This window comes from Muscardinus avellanarius (genome assembly GCF_963383645.1).
Source record: "Muscardinus avellanarius genome assembly, chromosome: 18".
Classification (NCBI taxonomy): Eukaryota; Metazoa; Chordata; class Mammalia; order Rodentia; family Gliridae; genus Muscardinus; species Muscardinus avellanarius.
In genome coordinates, this window is record NC_137804.1 from 45,655,976 (window position 1) to 45,674,842 (window position 18,867).

At 58.9% G+C, this 18,867-nt stretch overlaps 1 protein-coding gene across 1 annotated transcript in view; it reads right to left on the reverse strand.

The window, feature by feature from the left end:
- Positions 1-18,867, reverse strand: part of COL5A3 (collagen type V alpha 3 chain) — a gene marked incomplete at both ends in the record, with an annotated part of 40,737 nt that overhangs the window by 13,670 nt on the left and 8,200 nt on the right. Inside the window, 35 exons of the mRNA XM_080715509.1 lie at positions 61-114; positions 361-450; positions 545-652; positions 778-831; positions 914-967; positions 1,051-1,104; positions 1,676-1,720; positions 1,794-1,847; positions 1,962-2,006; positions 2,904-2,957; positions 3,073-3,126; positions 3,788-3,895; positions 3,987-4,040; positions 4,149-4,193; positions 5,921-5,974; positions 6,059-6,103; positions 6,205-6,258; positions 7,646-7,690; positions 7,977-8,030; positions 8,737-8,781; positions 8,992-9,045; positions 9,810-9,854; positions 9,992-10,045; positions 10,165-10,218; positions 10,293-10,346; positions 11,562-11,615; positions 12,199-12,252; positions 12,335-12,391; positions 13,479-13,562; positions 13,645-13,719; positions 14,373-14,435; positions 15,831-15,872; positions 15,938-15,985; positions 17,106-17,225; positions 18,004-18,105. Of these exons, the coding sequence (XP_080571635.1) occupies positions 61-114; positions 361-450; positions 545-652; positions 778-831; positions 914-967; positions 1,051-1,104; positions 1,676-1,720; positions 1,794-1,847; positions 1,962-2,006; positions 2,904-2,957; positions 3,073-3,126; positions 3,788-3,895; positions 3,987-4,040; positions 4,149-4,193; positions 5,921-5,974; positions 6,059-6,103; positions 6,205-6,258; positions 7,646-7,690; positions 7,977-8,030; positions 8,737-8,781; positions 8,992-9,045; positions 9,810-9,854; positions 9,992-10,045; positions 10,165-10,218; positions 10,293-10,346; positions 11,562-11,615; positions 12,199-12,252; positions 12,335-12,391; positions 13,479-13,562; positions 13,645-13,719; positions 14,373-14,435; positions 15,831-15,872; positions 15,938-15,985; positions 17,106-17,225; positions 18,004-18,105 (2,130 nt within the window). The remainder of the gene's footprint in view (positions 1-60; positions 115-360; positions 451-544; positions 653-777; positions 832-913; positions 968-1,050; positions 1,105-1,675; positions 1,721-1,793; positions 1,848-1,961; positions 2,007-2,903; positions 2,958-3,072; positions 3,127-3,787; positions 3,896-3,986; positions 4,041-4,148; positions 4,194-5,920; positions 5,975-6,058; positions 6,104-6,204; positions 6,259-7,645; positions 7,691-7,976; positions 8,031-8,736; positions 8,782-8,991; positions 9,046-9,809; positions 9,855-9,991; positions 10,046-10,164; positions 10,219-10,292; positions 10,347-11,561; positions 11,616-12,198; positions 12,253-12,334; positions 12,392-13,478; positions 13,563-13,644; positions 13,720-14,372; positions 14,436-15,830; positions 15,873-15,937; positions 15,986-17,105; positions 17,226-18,003; positions 18,106-18,867) is intronic.

Sequence of the window (18,867 nt, forward strand, 5' to 3'; positions counted from 1 at the left end):
GACTGGAGACACCAGGCTCCTAGGGCGCCCCAAGTTCCCTCTGCCCCCAGCCATACTTACGTTGGCCCCGACGGGGCCAGGGGGTCCCTTGTCACCCTTCAGACCCACGGGTCCCTGGGGGAGGAGATGATGGACAGTCAAGAACCCCAAGGGGACCCCAGCTCCTGTCTCCGCTGGGGGGTCACAGCGCGCACCCCCTCGCTGGGCTGGGTGCAGTGTGGGGCTCCTCTAGGCCCCCCAGCGGTACTCCTTAGCTCTCAGGCTGCCTGCCCCAGGGATGCCGTCGGCACATCCCTCCCGAGCCCCTCTCCTCTCTGCACCGTGAGGTCAGGCAGGCGCAGGGGGCCCCGAGATACTCACAGGGTCCCCAGGGGCTCCTGGGGGGCCGGGGAAGCCCCTGGGTCCCGGCGGCCCCTCCTTCCCGAGGGGTCCCAGGGCTCCCGGTTCTCCCTGCAGGAGCGAGGGGGAGAGAGGTCAGGTTCAGGGGATGGGGTGCAGCCCCCCAGTCTAGGGCCCCCGAGATCCCCCTCAGGGTGGGGCTCACCTTGGCCCCCTCGGCCCCCTCCAGGCCCGGGAGGCCTTGCTCTCCAGGAGGTCCGGGGGGGCCCGGGGGGCCCCTCTCACCCAGGGGCCCTGCATCCCCTATTTTTCCCTGGAGAGAAAGAAGGTGCATGTTAAGTGGGGGGTGTCGACAGTGGGGGGGTCTATCAGATCCTCAGCTCCCCCCACAATGTCCCCCAAACGATGCAAAATGGGGGAGGCGGGGGCCGCTCTGACCTGAGGGCCCACGACACCAGCGGGGCCCGGCGGGCCGGTCTGACCTTGGAAGCCCTGCGCAGAAAAGTAAAGTGAGGTGTCCCGTGGGAGGAAGGGGGCACCGAGGTCAGAGGTCAGAGGTCAAGGGGAGACTCACCAATTCTCCTCTCTGGCCAGGGTGCCCCGGTATCCCGTCTTTCCCTTGGGGGCCCTGGGGAACGAGGCAGGAGAGAGTTGGGGTGCAGACCCAGAGCCCCTCCCTCCTGAGCCCCCAAGCGGGGTGGCCTCACTCACGGGGGGGCCCTTGGGCCCGGGGAATCCTGGGGGACCTTGCGGTCCGAGGAGGCCCTGGAATGGAGCCAGAAATCAGCATCTCACCCCACAGGCCCCCCCCCTCTCACACACTCACACACACACACACACTCACACACACACACTCACACACACACACTCACACACACACACTCACACACACTCACACACACACACACTCACACACACACTCACACACACACTCACACACTCACACACACACTCACACACTCACACACACACTCACACACACACTCACACACACTCACACACACTCACACACTCACACACACACTCACACACACACACACACTCACACACACACACTCACACACTCACACACACACTCACACACACACACTCACACACACTCACACACACTCACACACACACTCTCACACACACTCTCACACACTCACACACACACTCACACACACACACTCACACACACACACTCTCACACACTCTCTCACACACACACACACTCACACACTCACACACTCACACACACACTCACACACTCACACACACACACTCACACACACACACACACACTCACACACTCACACACTCACACACACACTCACACACACACACACACACTCACCTTTTCTCCAGGGATCCCAGGGGCCCCGTCCTGGCCCACGTCACCCTAGAACACAATGCGTGAGACCGGGCCCGGGGGGAGCCCGGGGAAGGAGCAGCCCGGGCGCCCCATCCCGTACCTTGGGGCCCGGCGGCCCTGTGGCCCCCGGCTGGCCCCTCTCTCCGCGGGAGCCCTGCGCACAGAAGATTAAAAGGAGAAGGGGGCGGAGCCTGGGCGTGACCCCGAGTCCATTCACGGCCTCCGCCAGCCCTCCCCAGCCTGCACCCACTCCGCGCGCCCTACTCACCGGGGGTCCCCGCTCCCCTTCCTCTCCGGGCTGCCCTGCCTTCCCCTGGGAACGGAACGGGCCGGGGGCGGCAGGTTGGCAGCCGGGCCTGGACTGCGCACCCCCACACGGCCCGTTACCCCCACACGGCCCCCTACCCACACACGGCCGCGCAGCGCCTGCACACACAGCGCGTGGAAGGACGCACACGCGGCCGCCCCGCCCGGCGGGCTTTTGCTTTGGGTTTGGCACGAGGAGTGGAGTCCAGGGACAGTCTACTGAGCCACACCCGGCCCTAGTTTATTTTATTATTATTATTATTATTATTATTATTATTATTATTATTATTATTATTATTTGGTGGTACTGGGGGTGGAACCCAGAGGCTTTCTACCTCCAGGCTACTCTCCCAGACCTATTTTATACTTTATTTGGAAACAGGGTCTCACTGAGTTGCTGAGAGCCTCACTAAGTAGCTGAGGCTGGCTTCGAACCTGCTCCATCCTCCTGTCTCAGCCTCCCAAGCGCAGGGATGACAAGCGTGCGCCACCACGCCCGGGTCTAGTTTATTTTTATTTGGTTGCTGAGAGCCTCACCGCTTGCTGAGGCTGGCCTCCAACCTGCCACCCTCCGGCCCCAGCCTCTCAAGTCCTGGGATGACACGCGTGCGCCACCACGCCCGGCTATCATTATTTTATTGAGGAACAGGGTCTCATTGAGTTGCTGGGGGCCCCGCTAAGTTGCTGAGGCTGGCCTCCAACCTGCCATCCTCCTGTCTCAGCCTCCCAAGCACCGGGTAACAGCACATGTACCTGTTTTGCACCGGTGTGCACACAAGTGCTCCGGGGCATCAACGCAGCTGCCCCGTGTGTGCGTGTGCGCCGTGTGTGCGTGTGCGCCATCCCCCTCCCCCAGCAAGCCCCTCCCTCCCCTGGCTCGGGGATCACGCAGATCCCGACTTACCCGCTTGCCTTTCTCTCCTAATGGTCCCAGCGGCCCGGGAAACCCAGCGGATCCCTGCGTGGAGAGAATGGAGAGCAGAGGTGGAGAACGGAGCCGCTCAAGCCGCAGCCGGACCCCCGACTGCAGCCTCACCCCTTCCCCACCCACCCTCAGCTCCCGGGCGTCTTACCTTCGGCCCTGGACGTCCTGGGTAACCGGGGAGACCTGGCACCCCAAGCTTGCCCTGCAGAGAGATTGGAGGACAAAGGTCAGACACTGCAACCTGGAGGTCGGAGGGGAAAGGTCAGGATGGCCGGGAAACCAGGTGGGGATCAGGGTAACGGGATTCAAGTCCCGGCTCCTGGCTGCTGGAAACGTCCCTGGGAGGTCACCCCACAGAGGAGACTGGGAACCCCACTTCCCAGCTTACAATCTGCAAAGTGCAGGCAAAATGTCTACCGCCCATGGTGGTCACAGGAATTAGAATAAGAGGCAGGCTCCAGCCGGGCGCGGTGGCGCACGCCTGTCATCCCACACTCGGGAGGCTGAGACCGGAGGATCGCGGTTCACGGCCAGCCTCAGCAACTTAGTGAGGCCCTTCGGAACTCAGTGAGACCCGGTTTCAAAATAAAAAATTGGGCAGGGGCTGTAGCTCGGAGGGCAAATGCCTCTGGGTTCCATCCCCAGGCCCACAAAAAAAAAAAGAAAGAAAGAATAAAAAATAGGGCAGGGGGTATAGCTCGGAGGCAGAATGTCCCTGGGTTCCATCATTAATGAAGGAAAAAAAAACCCAACTGGCAGTGTAGGTGACAATGTCCTGTGGCGGCCCATCAAGGGGCGGAGCTTAGCTAGCATCCTTGCAAGGAGGGGGCTGGGGCCACCTTGGTGGGCGGGGGTGTGCTCACCTTCTCTCCAGCTGCCCCCGGGGGGCCCTCCTCTCCCGGCAGACCCTCAGGTCCCTTCAGCCCCTCAGGACCATCCTCGCCGCGGGGACCGGGGGGTCCTGGGTGCCCCTGGGAGAGAAAGGAGAGGGCTCAGTCTGGCTCGGTTACCCTCCAGCCCCTCCTCGGTCTTCCCCAAGCCCCTCATTGGAGCGCGCCTCACCCGGTCGCCTTTTGGACCACCATCACCCTTGAATCCAGGGAAGCCGTCCTCCCCCTGGGTGAGAAGGAGACGGAGGTCAGAGGTGAGGACCTGGGCAAGGGGTGCAGCCAGGACCCCGCCTTTACGAGGGCGGCCTCCCCGTGGGGTCTCCTCCCTTCTCACCCTCTCGCCTTTCTCTCCTTGGAGTCCCCGGTGCCCAGAAGTACCCTGAAAAAAATAATAATTCAAAAAATAGTCATTAAAAAAAATGCAGGCCATGGTGGTGCACACCTGCCATCCCAGTACTCAGGAGGCTGAGACGGGAGGACCGCAGGTTGGAGGCCAGCCCTGGCAACTCAGTGGGACGCACGGCAATCTGCTGAGTATTTTGTGTTTCAAAATAAAGACCATGGCTGGGGTACAGCTCAGAGGTGGGATGCATCCCACCCCTGTACCACAGAATATAATAGCACTTTTTTTTTTTTTTTGGTGGTACTGGGGTTCCTGGAAGCCCTTCTACCTCTGGGCTACACTCCCAGACCTATTTTATACTTTTTATTTGGAAACAGAGTCTCCTAAGCCAGCGCGCGCGGCTGGCTTCGAACCTGCGCGATCCTCCTGTCTCCGCCTCCCAAGCGCGGGGAGGACAAGCGTGCCCACCATGCCCGGCCACAAACAGCCTCTTTATGAGGCTCTTGGCAACTTAGTGAGACCCTGTTTCCAAATAAAAATTTAAAAAATAGGGCTGGGGGTGTAGCTCAGAGGTAAAACGTCCCTGGGTTCAATACCAGGCACCACACATACACACACACAAAAAATGACAATGGCTTCCAGGCTCGGCTCCCCAGCCTGGAAACAGCGGGAGGAGTCCCCGAGGTGGGGCAGCAGGGAGGAAGCGCTCTCTCCCCTCGGGCTGGCCAGGGAGCTCCGCGCCGCCTGCCCGGTGGCAGCCTCCCAGCTAGGTCCAAGGAAAGTCAAGTTTCCCGGCGACTGAGTCCATTTCCCGGATGCGGTGCCCACCTCCTTCCGGTGGGAGGACAACGAACGTCCCGGGCTCTGGCCTGATTCTAAAGGCAGAGGAGTGCTCTCCACTGTGCTGGTTACAGGATAACGAGGGGCCCGTGCAAGCCCGGGACCCCCAACACACACGCACACGCACCCACGCACGCACACGTGAAAACTGTGTCTGGCTACAACACCACGCCCAGCTCAGGGCGGGGGAACTTGCGCTCAGATACAGTGTAATTATGTGCGTCAACAGTAATTCACACGGCCACAATGTAACCGAGCTTGGCCACAGCTCACGGCCACAGTGTAACTAGATTCGGCTACATTATAACTAGATTCTGTCTCCCAGGCAGGGCCTCCTGACCTCCAGATTCCGCCCAGACCCCCAGTGGATGTCTGAAAACATCCATCGGTCTAAGCCCTTTGTCTTCATACATATAATAAAGTTTAATTAACTAATTAGTGTTTTTTGTGGTACCGGGGATTGAACCCAAGGGCATTCTACACCCCCCCAGCCCTATTTATTTTTATTTTTATTTGAAACAGGGTCTCCCGCCAGGCGTGGTTGGCGCACGCTTGTCATCCCCGCGCTTGGGAGGCTGAGACAGGAGGATGGCACGGGTTCGAAGCCAGCCTCAGCTACTTAGTGAGGCTCTCGGCAACTTGGTGAGACCCTGTTTCCAAATAAAATGTAAAATAGGTCTGGGAGTATAGCCTGGAGGTACAAAGCCCCTGGGTTCCACCCCCAGTACCACCAAATAAATAAATAAATAAATAAATAAATAAATAAATAAATAAACAAGGTCTCCCTAGGTAATCCCAGTACTTGGGAGGCCATCTTGCCTGACCAGTTGATTCCTGTCTACACACAGCGGGAAGCGTCCGACGGCGCTGGTGTCCTGCAGCCTGTGCCCCCCCACACCTGCCAGACCCCAAGTGTCACCTACCTTGACACCCCGAGGTCCAGGGTAGCCCAGGGGGCCTGCTGACCCCGGCGGGCCCTGTGGGAGGGAGACAGGGTCAGCGCCCTTGTGTCCTGCTCCTCCGCCCTCCCATCCCACCCAGCCCTCCTGCCCGTCACTCACCTGGGCCCCTTTCTCTCCCGTGGGACCCTCGTGGCCTGGGTGACCCTGAGAGAGAAGCGTGCTGTCGTCAAAGACCAAACTTGGCCACCAAGTGCCCAAGCCTGTGCCCACCTCTCCCCTGGCCTGGCCCGGCCCCTGGCTCTCACCGGAGGACCCTCAGCTCCCGGGAGGCCTGGGATTCCTGGGTTTCCTGGGGGGCCCTGAAAGAGAGGAGGAGCCGTAGTGAGAGAGAGATGGGGTGTCAGAGCTGGGAGTTCCACCAGGGGCAGGCCGGCTCTTCTCAGAAGAGCAGGTGCCACCTGCCTGGAAAGCTCCCACCTCTACCCGGCCTGCGGCGGGACCCTGCACAAGCCCTTGCCCCTGCTGAGCCTCAGAGAGAAGTCTCCTGCCCCGAGAGGGTTAAGAACATTACGCTGAGAGCCGGGTGGTGGCGCACGCTAGTCACCTCAGTCCTTGGGACGCTGAGACAGGAGGATCACGGGTTCGCGGCCAGCCCCAGCTACTTAGTGAGACCCCCTGCAACTTGGTGAGACCCTGGTTCAAAATAAAGAATAAAAAACAGGGCTGGGGGTGTAGCTCGGAGGTAGAAGGCCTCTGAGTCCAATCCCTAACTTAAAAAAAAAAATACAAGCTAGTAAAACTCTGTTTCAAAATAAAAATGAAGACTGGGAAGGTGGCCCAGGCTTGTAATCCCAGCATTTGGAAGTCTGAGACAGGGGGATTGCGTAGGTTTGAAGCCAGCCTCAGCCACTTAGTGAGGCCCTTTGCAATTCAGTGAGACCCTGTCTCAAAATAAAAAATAAAAAATAGGGCTGGGGGTGTCACTCAGATGTAGAATGCCCCTGGGTTCCATCCCAGTACTGAAAATAAATAAATAAATAAATAAATAAATAAATAAATAAATAATAGGACAGGGAGCCGGACATGGTGGGGTATGCCTCTAATCCCAGCATTCAGGAGGATCACGGTTCGCTGACAGCCTCGGCTACTTAGCGAGGTCCTTTGCAACTCAGTGAGACCCTGTTTCTAAAAAAATAGGGCTGGGGATATTGCTTGGAGGTAGAATGACCCTGGTCCCGTCCCCAGTGCCATAAGTAAATAAATAATAAATAAATAAATAAGAATTTTAAAGGGGCCGTGGCGCAGCCCAGGGGTCGCATGCGCTGGGCTCAGCACAGGGAGAGGAGGAGGAATGGCGGTGGACAGAGGCTCTGCGTAGAGCCCTAGGCTCGGGGGGGCAGGCTTCGGGGGACACTGCAGCCGGCGGGCGTGGGGACCAACTGAGGTCTGGGTAGGAAGAGGCCGCGCAGATGTTCCCGGACAAAGGGCCGAGCGGGCCAGCAAGGGCCTCCTGCGGGGCCCGCCCCGCGGCTCTGTGGCCTCTCTGTGTCCTGACACTGTCCCCTCTGTGGCCGCAGGAAGCCTTCCCAACAATGACGCTCTGTAAGTCTGGCTGGCTCCGGGACAGCGGTTCGGGGCTGGGATGACAGCGGCGGGCAGTGTTTCCTGGCAAACCGGGCGCTCAGGAGACCCGGTAGGGGGCGCTGGGGGGGTGCTGGGGACGGGGGGGGGGGGGGGGGCTCTCACCTTCTCCCCTGGAGTCCCGATGGGTCCCTGGGGGCCGGGGATTCCCTGGAGACAAAGGAGGGAGACGGGAGGAGGCAGGAGAAGGAGCAGAGGCTGGGGGGCTGGGGAGGCTGGGGGGCTGGGAGGCTGGAGGAGCTGGGGAGGCTGGGGGAATGAGGAGGCTGGGGGACTGGGAGGCTGGGGGCGGGGGGCTGAGGAGGCTGGGGGGTGAGGAGGCTGGGGGTGAGGAGGCTGGGGGTCTGGGGAGGCTGAGGAGGCTGGGGGACTGGGGAGCTGGGGAGACTGGGGGGTCTGGAGGGGCTGGGGGCTGAGGTCTGAACTGGTTTCCAACCTGGGACCCGTGGTTTCCCTGCTGTCCCGGAGGACCCGGTTCTCCTGGGGGCCCCTGCAGAGAAAGTAGGGGTTCAGTGAAGCCAGAGGGGTCACGGTGCTGAGGGTCAGTAAAAACCACCATCAGGAGTGCAGGAAGCCGGGCGTGGGGACACACGCCTGGCATCCCAGGACTTGGGAGGCTGAGACAGGAGGATGGCAGGCTTGAGGACAGCCTCAGCAATCAGTGAGACGCTCGGCTGCTTCGGAATAGACTATGGTTGGGCGTGGTGGGCGCGCTCGTCATCCCCGCGCTTGGGAGGCGGAGACAGGGGGACCGCGCGGGTTCGAAGCCAGCTGTGCTGGCTTAGGAGACCCTGTTTCCAAATAAAGATATAAAATAGGTCTGGGAGTGTAGCCCGGAGGTAGAAGGGCTTCCAGGAACCCCAGTACCACACACACAAAAAAAGACTATAAAAAGAGGGGGGGGGTGGGCGTGGTGGCGCACGCTTATAATCCCAGCATTCGGGAGGCTGAGACCAGGGGACAGACCCTGTTTCAAAATAAAAAATAAAAACAATAGGGCAGGGGATGTAGCTCAGAGATAGAACACCCCCGGGTTCCATCCCCAGTCCGTCCGTCTGTCTGTCTGTCTGTCTGTCTGTCTCTCTCTCACACACACACACACACACACACACACACACACACACACACACACAGTGACGAGAGTAAATAAGGACTGGGGTGATTATTCCGCTCAGAGCGTGGGAAAGGACACGTACCACGTTGCCTTTGGCCCCCGGAGCGCCATCGCTCCCTGTGACACCCTGGGGAGGAGAGGAGGTGAGACCAGAACAGGGACCAGCCCGAGCCCCCGAGCGCGAGAGGAGGGAGAGGCCGGAGACTCCCGCAACAGAGATGGGCGCGCTGAGGGCGGCGCAGGAGAAAGGCGGCAGGGGGCAGGGGCAAGGAACAAGGAGCAGGGGGCAGGGGCAGGGGCAGGGGCAGGGGCAGGGGCAGGCCAGCCACAGGCTCACCGGGCGTCCCAGGGGGCCGGGGGAGCCTCGGGGGCCGATCAGTCCTCTGGGGCCCTGCGTGGAAGAAGAAGCATTAGGTGGACACAGGCCCGAAGTCCCAGCACTTCAGAGGCTGAGCCAGGAGGATCGCAGGTTCAAGGCCAGCCTCAGCAACTTAGCCGAGACTGTAACTTACAGAGGAACCGTTTTTAAATGAAAAGGGCTGAAGTGCAGCTTGAAGGCAGAACGGCCCTGGGCTTGTGGAATCCCCGGGACTGCAATAGTAATAAAGAAGCCGGGCGCAGGCGCGCGCGCGTCATCCCAGCATTGGGAGGCTGAGACCTGGAGGATCGCGGCTCGCAGACAGCCTCAGCTACTTAGTGAAGCCCTCTGCAACTCAGTGAGACCCGGTTTCAAAATAAAGAATTAAAAATAGGGCAGGGGGTGTAGCTCGGAGGTCGAATGCCCCTGGGTTCCATCCCCAGACCCGCAAAAAGAAAAAAGAAAAAAAAAAAGGAAAGAATAAAAACTTGGGTTAGGGTGTAGCTCAGAGGTAGAATGCCCCTGGGATCCATCCTCAGTACCACACACACACACACAAAAAAAAAAATAGTAATAACAGTAATAATAATAATAATAATAATAAACAACTGGGAGTGTAGCTCAGAGGTATCAGGCCTCTGGGTACACCACACACACACACACACACACACACACACACACACACACACACGCTGTGCCGGCGTCACCTCTGAGGTCCTGTGAGCTCCAGGGGCCGGGGAACCCTGGGGCCGCCAGGATGTCCCGCTCCCCCCACCCCCGGCATCCCTGGTACTCACCGGCTCCCCCGCCTGGCCAGTGGGTCCTGGAGGTCCCTCTGCTCCCTGCGGGCAGCGTGGTCATGGGGGGGCGCACAGGCCGGGCCGCCCCTCCGGCCCCCGGCGCGCAGCTCCCCACCGCCTTTCCGCCTGGGCCCCGCGCCCTCCCTGGGCCCCGCGCCCGCTGGCCCCTACGGACTCACTTTCTTGCCATCCTCTCCCGGGGGGCCCGGCTGCCCCACGTGGCCAAAGTCGCCCTGAGTGGGGAACAGAGGGGAGATCAGAGAGGACCAGTGCCCACGGGTCCCCAGGAGAAGGCCGTGGGGGCGGGGAGGACTCAGGTGCGGGGCTGGGGCCTGGGCAAGGACCGACTCACCCTCTGGCCCTTCTCCCCAGGCGGCCCAGGCAGGCCATCGAAGCCACGATCGCCCTGTCCAGAGACACAACCCGCCTTGAGCCCCGGACCCCGACCGCGCCCCCCACCCAGACCCGCCCGGCCCCTACCTTGGGTCCTGTGTCTCCCGGGAGGCCCCGAGCCCCGTCCGCTCCAGGGCGGCCCTGTGAGGACAGCGAGCCCCAGCGTCAAAGGCAGACCTCCCTACACCCCTCCCCAAATTACTAACTCAATTAGGCTATCAGCTAAATCCTCCAGAGGACCCGGGCGTGGGGGCGCACGCTTGCGATCCCAGCATTCGGGAGGCCGAGACCGGAGGATCGCGGCTCGCGGACAGCCTCAGCTACTTAGTGAGGCCCTCTGCAACTCAGTGAGACCCGGTTTCTAAATAAATGAATAAAAATAGGGCAGGGGGTGTGGCTCAGAGGTTGAATGCCCCCGGGGTTCCATCCCCAGACCCGCAAAAAAAAAAAAAAAAATTATCAACATAATTCTGGTAATTATAAAAGGTAATTATGGTAACTACAGGAAAGGCCTGTCATCCCCAGTTGTTGGGGGGCTGAGACAGGAGGGTCACAGGTTTGAGCCTCAGCAACTTAGAAACTGTTTCAACACACACACACCCACACACACACACACACACACACACACACACACACACACACACACAGAGGCTGGGGGGATAGCTCCGAGGTAGAACACTCTGGGTTTAATCTCTAGGAACACACACACCATCATCACATCATCAATATATCTACTGTTGGAGGTGAAGACCAATTCCGCCTCCCGAATGTTCCTCAAGCCTAGCTGCTCTCCTCTTATTATTATTACCCTTTTTATCATTATTATCCAGGGGAGTGAGCCCAGAGGCATTCTACCTCCCAGCCACACCCCCAGCCCTATTTCATTTTTTTACTTTGAAACAGGGTCTCACTAAATCACTGAGTCTCTTGCTAGATGGCAGAGGCTGGCCTCCAACCTGCCATCCTCCGGTCTCGGCCCCCCCAAGTAGCGGGATTACATCTCTCTCCGAGCGCCCGTCCTCTGGTCCAGGTGGCCACCCCACCGCCCGCGTCCAGGCTCCATGAAGCGCCGCCCCGTGGCTCGCTGCCCTGGTGCCGTCTGGAGCCGCCCGTCCCTCGTTTCCTCCCAGGCGTGGGCCTCCCTCTCACACGCGCTGCCTCCCTGCCTGGGAGGCTCTCCTCGCCCGACTGGCTTCTGCTCTGAGCCTGAGGTCAGGCGCCATTCCTGGAAGTCCTCCCGCCCGTGACCCTGCGGGATTCCTCTGCCGCGCGCAGAGGAGCTCGGATCCCACTAGATAGCAGAAGCCCTGGACACCCAGGACCGAGGTGGCTAAAGACTGGCCAGGACCCACTCACCATCTTGCCCTCTCGGCCAGGAGGCCCCGGGGGTCCTTGCAGCCCTCGGGGACCCTAGAAGAGAAAGATAAGGAGAGAGGAAGGAGGGAGGAAAGCCAGGCCCGTGGCACAGGCCTGCAGTCCTGGTACTCTGCGGTCCAGACGGGAGGATGGCAGGTTCAAGGCCATCCTCAGTAATTTAGGGAGACCCTCGGCACCCGAGCAAGACCCTGTTCTCAAAATAAACCAATAAAGCCGGGCGTGGTGGCGCACACGCTTGTGAGCTCAGCATTCGGGAGGCTGAGACAGGAGAATCGCGGTTCGCGCACAGCCCCAGCTACTTAGCGAGGCCCTCTGCAGCTCAGTGAGACCCTGTTTTCAAATAAAGAATAAAGGAAAAATAGGGCAGGGGTGAAGCTCCGAGGTACAATGCCCCCGGGTTCTATCCCCAGTGCCCCAACAAATAAAAATAAAAATAAAATAGATGTAAGTCAGAGGTAGAATGCCCCTGGCTTCAATCTTCAGCTCCGCAAATAAATAAATAAACAAACAAATAAAAACCCGCAGCCCCTTTGATACTTTCCCAACCAGCACTTTATCCTGTGACCCTGGTGAAGACCCTTCCCACCCAGCCACGCCCCCAGCCCACCGTTCTCACCTGCGGCCCCACCTCTCCGGCTTCTCCTTTCAGACCTGGGTATCCAGGGAGGCCCTTGGGGAGGGGGTGGAAGCCTGGTTGGTGGGGCACCCTTTCCCCACGGAGCGCCCCTCCCCCACGGGGGCTTCTCACTCACCACGGGGCCCGGGCGCCCAGTGAGCCCCACCGGGCCGGGGGGCCCCTTCATGGAGAGCTGCAGAGACAGAGAGGACAGCCTCAGATCGCCTGCGAGACCCCAGGGGCACCCGTGAGTTTGAACCCTAAAATCATATCCTAAGGGCACTCGGAGGCGGGGCTCCTGGAAGGCGGCTGGTTAGATGAGGTTGTGAAGTGGGGGGGCCTCGTGGCTTTTTTTTAAGCGGTGGTGGGGCTGGAACCCAGGGGCGTTCTACCTCCGAGCTGTACCCTCAGCCCCGTTTTTATTCTTTGATTTGAAATAGGTCTCACTGAGTTGCAGAGGGCCTCACTAAGTGGCTGAGGCTGGCCGCGAACCGCGATCCTCCTGTCTCAGCCTAACAGGTGAATTACAAGTGTGCGCCACCACGCCCGGCTCCCCGTGGCTTTAAAAGAGAAAGTAAAGCAGGTGTGTGGTGCACACTTATAATCCCAGTATCTGGGAGGCTGAGACAGGAGGATCCCAGGTTCACAGCCAGCCTCAGCTACTTTGCGAGAACCTGTTTCAAAATAAAAAAATAAGAGCCAGGCGTGGTGGCGCACGCTTGTAATCCCAGCATCCGGGAGGCTGAGACTGGAGGATCGCGGTTCGCGGACAGCCTCAGCTACTTAGTGAGGCCATCAGCAACTCAGTGAGACCCGGTTTCAACATAAAGAATAAAAAATTGGGCAGGGGGCGTAGCTTGGAGGTCAAATGCCTCTGGGTTCCAGCCCCAGACCTGCAAAAAAAAAAAAAAATAGGGCTGGGGGTGTAGCTCGAAGGTAGAGTGCCCCTGGGTTTCATCCCCAGTACTGCAAAAAAAAAAAAGGAGGGGGATAGAAGTGAGACTGGAGCTCGCACACACCAGGTCTCTCTCCCCAGAGCCCTCCGCCATGTTCTGATACAGCAGGAAAACCCTCACCAAGGGCCGCACATGCTCTGGGATTCCACAGGACCCAGAGCCACTGGCTGGGTAAGCTTCTCCTGATAAATTACCTGGCCTCGGGTGTTTGGTTATAGCAACAGAAAAACACACGGAGACAGGCCTGTTCAGGACACAGACGCCCCGCTCGCCAGCCGTCAGCGCCCGCGTCTGCGCCCGTGTCGACCCCCGCGCCCCGCTCACCTGTGTCTGCTGGAGGACCGCCTGCGCCTGGGCCTGCTGGAAGGAGACCGGGGGGCCCTTGAGGGAGCCGCCCGCAAACTGGAACTAGGGAGAGGCCAGTAGTGAGAGACGGCGGGCCGGCCCCGGCCAGGCTGCACCCCCACGGCGGCCGCCCGCCCCGTCTTACCGGCATCATGATCACGGTGCCTGGGGGGCCCCGGACCCCGTCAATGCCAGGGATTCCCGGGAGGCCGGCGGGGCCCTGCGAGGAGGAACGACAGAGAGGAGGATGGAGATGGAGCCGGGAGAGAAAGAAAAGGTAAGGATGGGCCCAGGCAGAGGGCTGGAGACGGGCCGGAAGACAGACAGACAGACAGACAGACGGAGAAAAACAGAGGGAGCCGGGCGTGGTGGCGCACGCTCGTCATCCCAGCATTCGGGAGGCTGAGACCGGAGGATCGCGGTTCGCGGACAGCCTCAGCTACATAGTGAGGCCCTCCGCAACTCAGTGAGACCCTGTTTCCAAATAAAGAATAAAAAAATAGGGCTGGGGTGTAGCTCGGAGGTAGAATGCCCCTGGCTTCCATCCCCAGTACCGGGAAAAAAAGAGAGAAAGAGAAAGAGAAAGAAAGAAGAAAGAAAGGAAGGAAGGAAGGAAAGGAAAGAAAGAGAGAAAAAAAAGAAAGAAAAAGAAAAACAGAGGAAACGGGACAGAGATGAAAGTCCTCTCCACACAGCGGGCTTGGCCCAGGACAGGGGCCAGCGAGAGTGCTCCCAGATGGGGAGGGCCCCGTGGAGCAGAGGGCCATGGCCGACCCCATGACGGTGGCCCCGGCCCCAGCCTCGGCCCCAGCTCCCCAAACTGTAGTGTCGCCCCGCAGAGGGATTTAATATACCCCGGGGAGAGTCTCTTACCGGCAAACCGCGGTCCCCGGGAAATCCTGGGGGCCCGGGAGGACCAGAAGGACCAGACACCCCCTGTCAGGGACAGAGAAATGGAGGTCGCAGCCATTGGGGAGCCTGAGCCAGGCGGGCCTCTGCCTTGCCCGGGCCACGCCTGCCCCAACCCCGCACCCCAAACCCCATTTATTTTGTGTTTCTGGGGGACTGAACCCAGACGCATCCTACCTTCGAGCTGCACTCCCAGCATAATTTTTATTTTTTGTTGGAAACAGGATCTCGCCAGGTTGATGCGACTCACTACCTGCTGAGGCTGCCCTAGAACCTGGGACCTCCCGCCTCAGCCTCACAAGGATCGGGATTACAGGCGTGAGTCGGCCCAGCATTTATTGTTTATGGGTTTTTTGGTTTTTTTTCAGTACTGAGGATGGAACCCATGGTCATTCTACCTACAAGGTCTACCTCCAGCCTTCTTTTTCTTTCCTTCTTTCTTTCTTTCTTTCTTTCTTTCCCTCGTGGTACTGGGGTTCCTGGAAGCCCTTCTACCTCCGGGCTACACTCCCAGACCTATTTTTACATTTTTATTTGGAAACAGGGTCTCCTAAGCCAGCGCGCGCGGCTGGCTTGGAACCTGCGCGGTCCTCCTGTCTCTGCCTCCCAAGCGCGGGGATGACAAGCGTGCGCCACCACGCCCGCCCGGCTCCTCTTTTATTTTGAAACAAGGTCTCACTAAATTGCGGGGCTTGAGGAGGTGGCTGAGGCTGTCTGTGAACCTGGGATCCTCCTGTCTCAGCCTCCCGGATACTGGAATGGCAGGCTCGCACCACCACACCCAGCTCTGGTTTATTTTTATTTATTTATTTATTTATTTATTTATTTATTGGTGGTATTAGGGTTCCTGGAAGCCCTTCTACCTCCGGGCTACACTCTCAGACCTATTTTTACATTTTTATTTGGAAACAGGGTCTCCTAAGCCAGCGCGCGCGGCTGGCTTCGAACCTGCGCGATCCTCCTGTCTCCGCCTCCCCAGCGCGGGGATGACAAGCGTGCGACACCACGCCCGTCTTATTCTTTATTTTGAAACCAGGTCTCACTGAGTTGCAGAGGGCCTCGCTGAGTAGCTGAGGCTGTCCTTGAACCTGCAATCCTCCTGTCTCAGCCTCCCAAGTACTGGGATTACAGGCGTGTGCCGCTACACCCAGCATTTTTTTTTTTTTTTGGAAACACGGTCTTGCTAAGTTGCTGAGGACCTCACTAAGTGGCTGAGTCCAGCCTCCAAGCTGCAATCCTCCCATCTCAGCCTCCTGAGCACTGGGATGACAGGCAGGGAGCCTGGCCTGGCCCTCAATCTGATTCATCCTTGGCATCTCAAATGTCTAATGGCTTCCAGGTGATCAGGCGACACCCCCACTCTCCACTCCCAGGCCTTCCACACCCCTTGGACAGGAAGGGAGAAAGGCAGCCATTGCTCACCCGCGGTCCGGGGGCTCCTGGGGGTCCCTCAAACTTCTGTCCCTGCGGAGGGCCGAGTGTGAGCGGCGTCTGGGCGGAGCCCCTCAGCCCCAGCCCCTGCCCCTCACCTGCTCTATCACCGCCGGCTCTCCTTTCGCTCCCTTTTCTCCAGAGCCCTGGAAGCAGAGGGTAGAGAGAAGAGGCGTGAGCGCCGGCCCGCAGGCGCCCGCAGAGCCCCCTCCCCAGCGCCTTCAGCTCAGCCCCGCATCAGCCCGGCCTCGCTGCCTCCAGATGAAGGCCGGAGCCTCCCGGAGGGCGGTGCTGGGGGCTCGGCAACCACGGGGCAACCACGGGGAGTCACGGCGACCCGTGTTTGTGTGGTGCTAGGAGGGAATGCAGGGGCATTCCCCCGCCCTATTTTATTATATTTATTTTTTGTTTTTGTTTTTGCGGGTCCAGGGATGGAACCCGGGGCATTCTACGTCAAAGCTACACCCCCTGCCCCAGTTTTTATTCTTCTTTTGGTGCATGGGTCTGGGGTGGAACCCAGGGGCATTCGACCTCCGAGTTACACCCCTGCCCTATTTTGTATTTTTTATTTTGAAACCGGGTCTCACTGAGTTGCGGAAGACAGCCTCACTAAGTAGCTGAGGCTGTCCGCGAACCGCGATCCTCCGGTCTCAGCCTCCCGGATGCTGGAATTACAAGCGTGCGCCACCACGCCCGGCAATTTTATTCTTTATTTTGAAACAGGGTCTCACTAAGTTGTAGAGGGCCTCACTAAGTAGCTGAGGCTGGCCTCAAAGCTGCAATCCTCATGTCTCTCGGCCTCCCAAGCACTGGGATTATAAGCGTGCACCACCACACCTAGCCCTTTTTATTAATTTTTTTTATCTTGAAAAAGGGTCTCACTAAGCAGCTGAAGTTGGCCTCGAGGCTTCAATCCTCCTGTCTCAGCCTCCCAAGGACAGGGATCACAGGTGTGCACCACCACGCCCGGAAGGCATCCTTCTCTTGCCTGGGCTACAGGCTGCCTCTCTAGCGCCCCCTACTGTCCACGCACCACTCAGCTGATTACACTGTATTCCAAGTGGTTCCTCACCCTGCTCAAAGGAAAAGTCAAATCACAGAACCAGAGTTAGCATGGTCTCTGGCGCACGAGGGGCACTTGATAAAGATTTGTCCTCAGCTCGGGGTTCATGCAAGACACTGAAGAAAAACAGAGTCGAGAAAGAAGGTGGCTGCAGGCAGTGCCCCTTCCCCTGCACCTAACGCCGCCCTCCTCCCCAAACTCACAGGAAAGATCTGGAACTCAGTCCGAGAAGGCTGTTCTGCTGCCCGGAATTTGGGGCCCACAGTGGGGCCACTTTCTTCTTCGTTCTCCTGGGATGCCTCCGTCTCTGGATCCAGCTCCCGCTGGGGACAAAGGGACAGTCAGAGATTACCTCTGGCCTAATTTTATTTATTTATTTATTTATCTTGTGGTACTGGGAATGGAACCCAGGGGCATTCTACCTCCGAGCTACACCCCCAGCCCTATTTTTATTCTTTATTTTTAAACAGGGTCTCACTAAGTTGCAGAGGGCCTCACTAGTTGCTGAGGTTGAGCGCGAACCTGTGATCCTCCCGTCTCAGCCTCCCAAGGACTGGGATGACAAGCGTGCGCCACCACGCATGGCCTAATTTTATTTTTGTACTGGGGACTGATAGAACCCAGGGGGACGTTACCTATAAGCAACCCCAACCAGCCCTTTTTGTTTTGAAAAACGGCCTTTTTAAAGTGGTCAAGGGTCTGCCGGGCGTGGTGGCGCACGCTTGTCATCCCCGCGCTTGGGAGGCAGAGACAGGAGGATCGCGCAGGTTCGGAGCCAGCCCCGCGCGCTGGTTTAGGAGACCCTGTTTCCAAAATGAAAATGTAAAAAATAGGTCTGGGAGTGTAGCCCGGAGGTAGAAGGGCTTCCAGGAACCCCAGTACCACCAAAAAAAAAAATAATAAATAAATAAATAAATAAATAAAGTGGTCAAGGGTCTCGCTAATTAGTTGAGGCTGGGATCCTCCTGTCTCAGCCTCCCAAGCACAGGGATAATGGGCGAGGCGGTGCACCACCACGCCCAGCCCGACCTCTTCGGTGACTGCCGCCACTACCACCACCCCAGGCTTCCACCCCTTCCAGCAGCGTCCGCTCCGGCCGACCTCTAGAATGGTGACATTGCTGCCCACGGTCACGGTGGCGGTGGTGACCAAAGGTGTCGGGGTTGGAGGTGGAGTCTCGGCCTTGGGGACCTCAGTGGCGCTCTAGAGCAGGAATGGAGAAAATACCGTGTGAGGCCAAGCAGATGGAGACAGGAGGGGGATCTCCCAGCCTGAGCCTGGGATGAGAAGAGAATGCCGGGAAAGCCAATGCCCCAGAGGCTGAGGGTGCCCTTGAGTGTGTGGGCCAGGGCAGCCAGCAGGGGAGCCGTCCTGCACGGAGATGAGCCAGGCTGGGCAGGTCCCAGGGCCAGGCAGAGCCCAGTGGTCAGTCAAGAGCCAGCACTGGGGCCAGACTCCCGGAAGCCCAGCCCACAGCTCCTCTCCAAGGCTGAGCCTGGCGGCTGGCCAGCCAGGCCACAAAGTCAGCTTCCTCTGGCCCGGACAGCTGCAGAGAAACGGGGTCACGGCAGAGGAAGAGGGAGGGCAGGGTGGGGGGCTCAGGTGAGGGGCTGGGGGGCTTGTGCTCTGCCTGTTCTGGGCCACGAAAGATCTAGCACCAGTGACCCCCCCAACCAAAGACCCCAAACAATGGCCCGTACCAAGGACCCCTACCCTGTTACCCACCAGCTAATGACCCCAATTGTTTCTAAACCAGTGCCCCCTCCATTGGTGAGTCCTGTCAATGACCCCAACCAGATCCTCCTCCATCTATGACCTTCCCAACCAGTGACCCATACCAGGCACACTGCCCCGGCGTGATCCCCCTTTAAGTGACCGAAAGTGTGTGTGCGTGTGTGCATGGGCGTGAGTGTGCGTGTGGTACTGGGGTTTGAGCCCGGTGGCGTTCTACCTCTGAGCTATCCC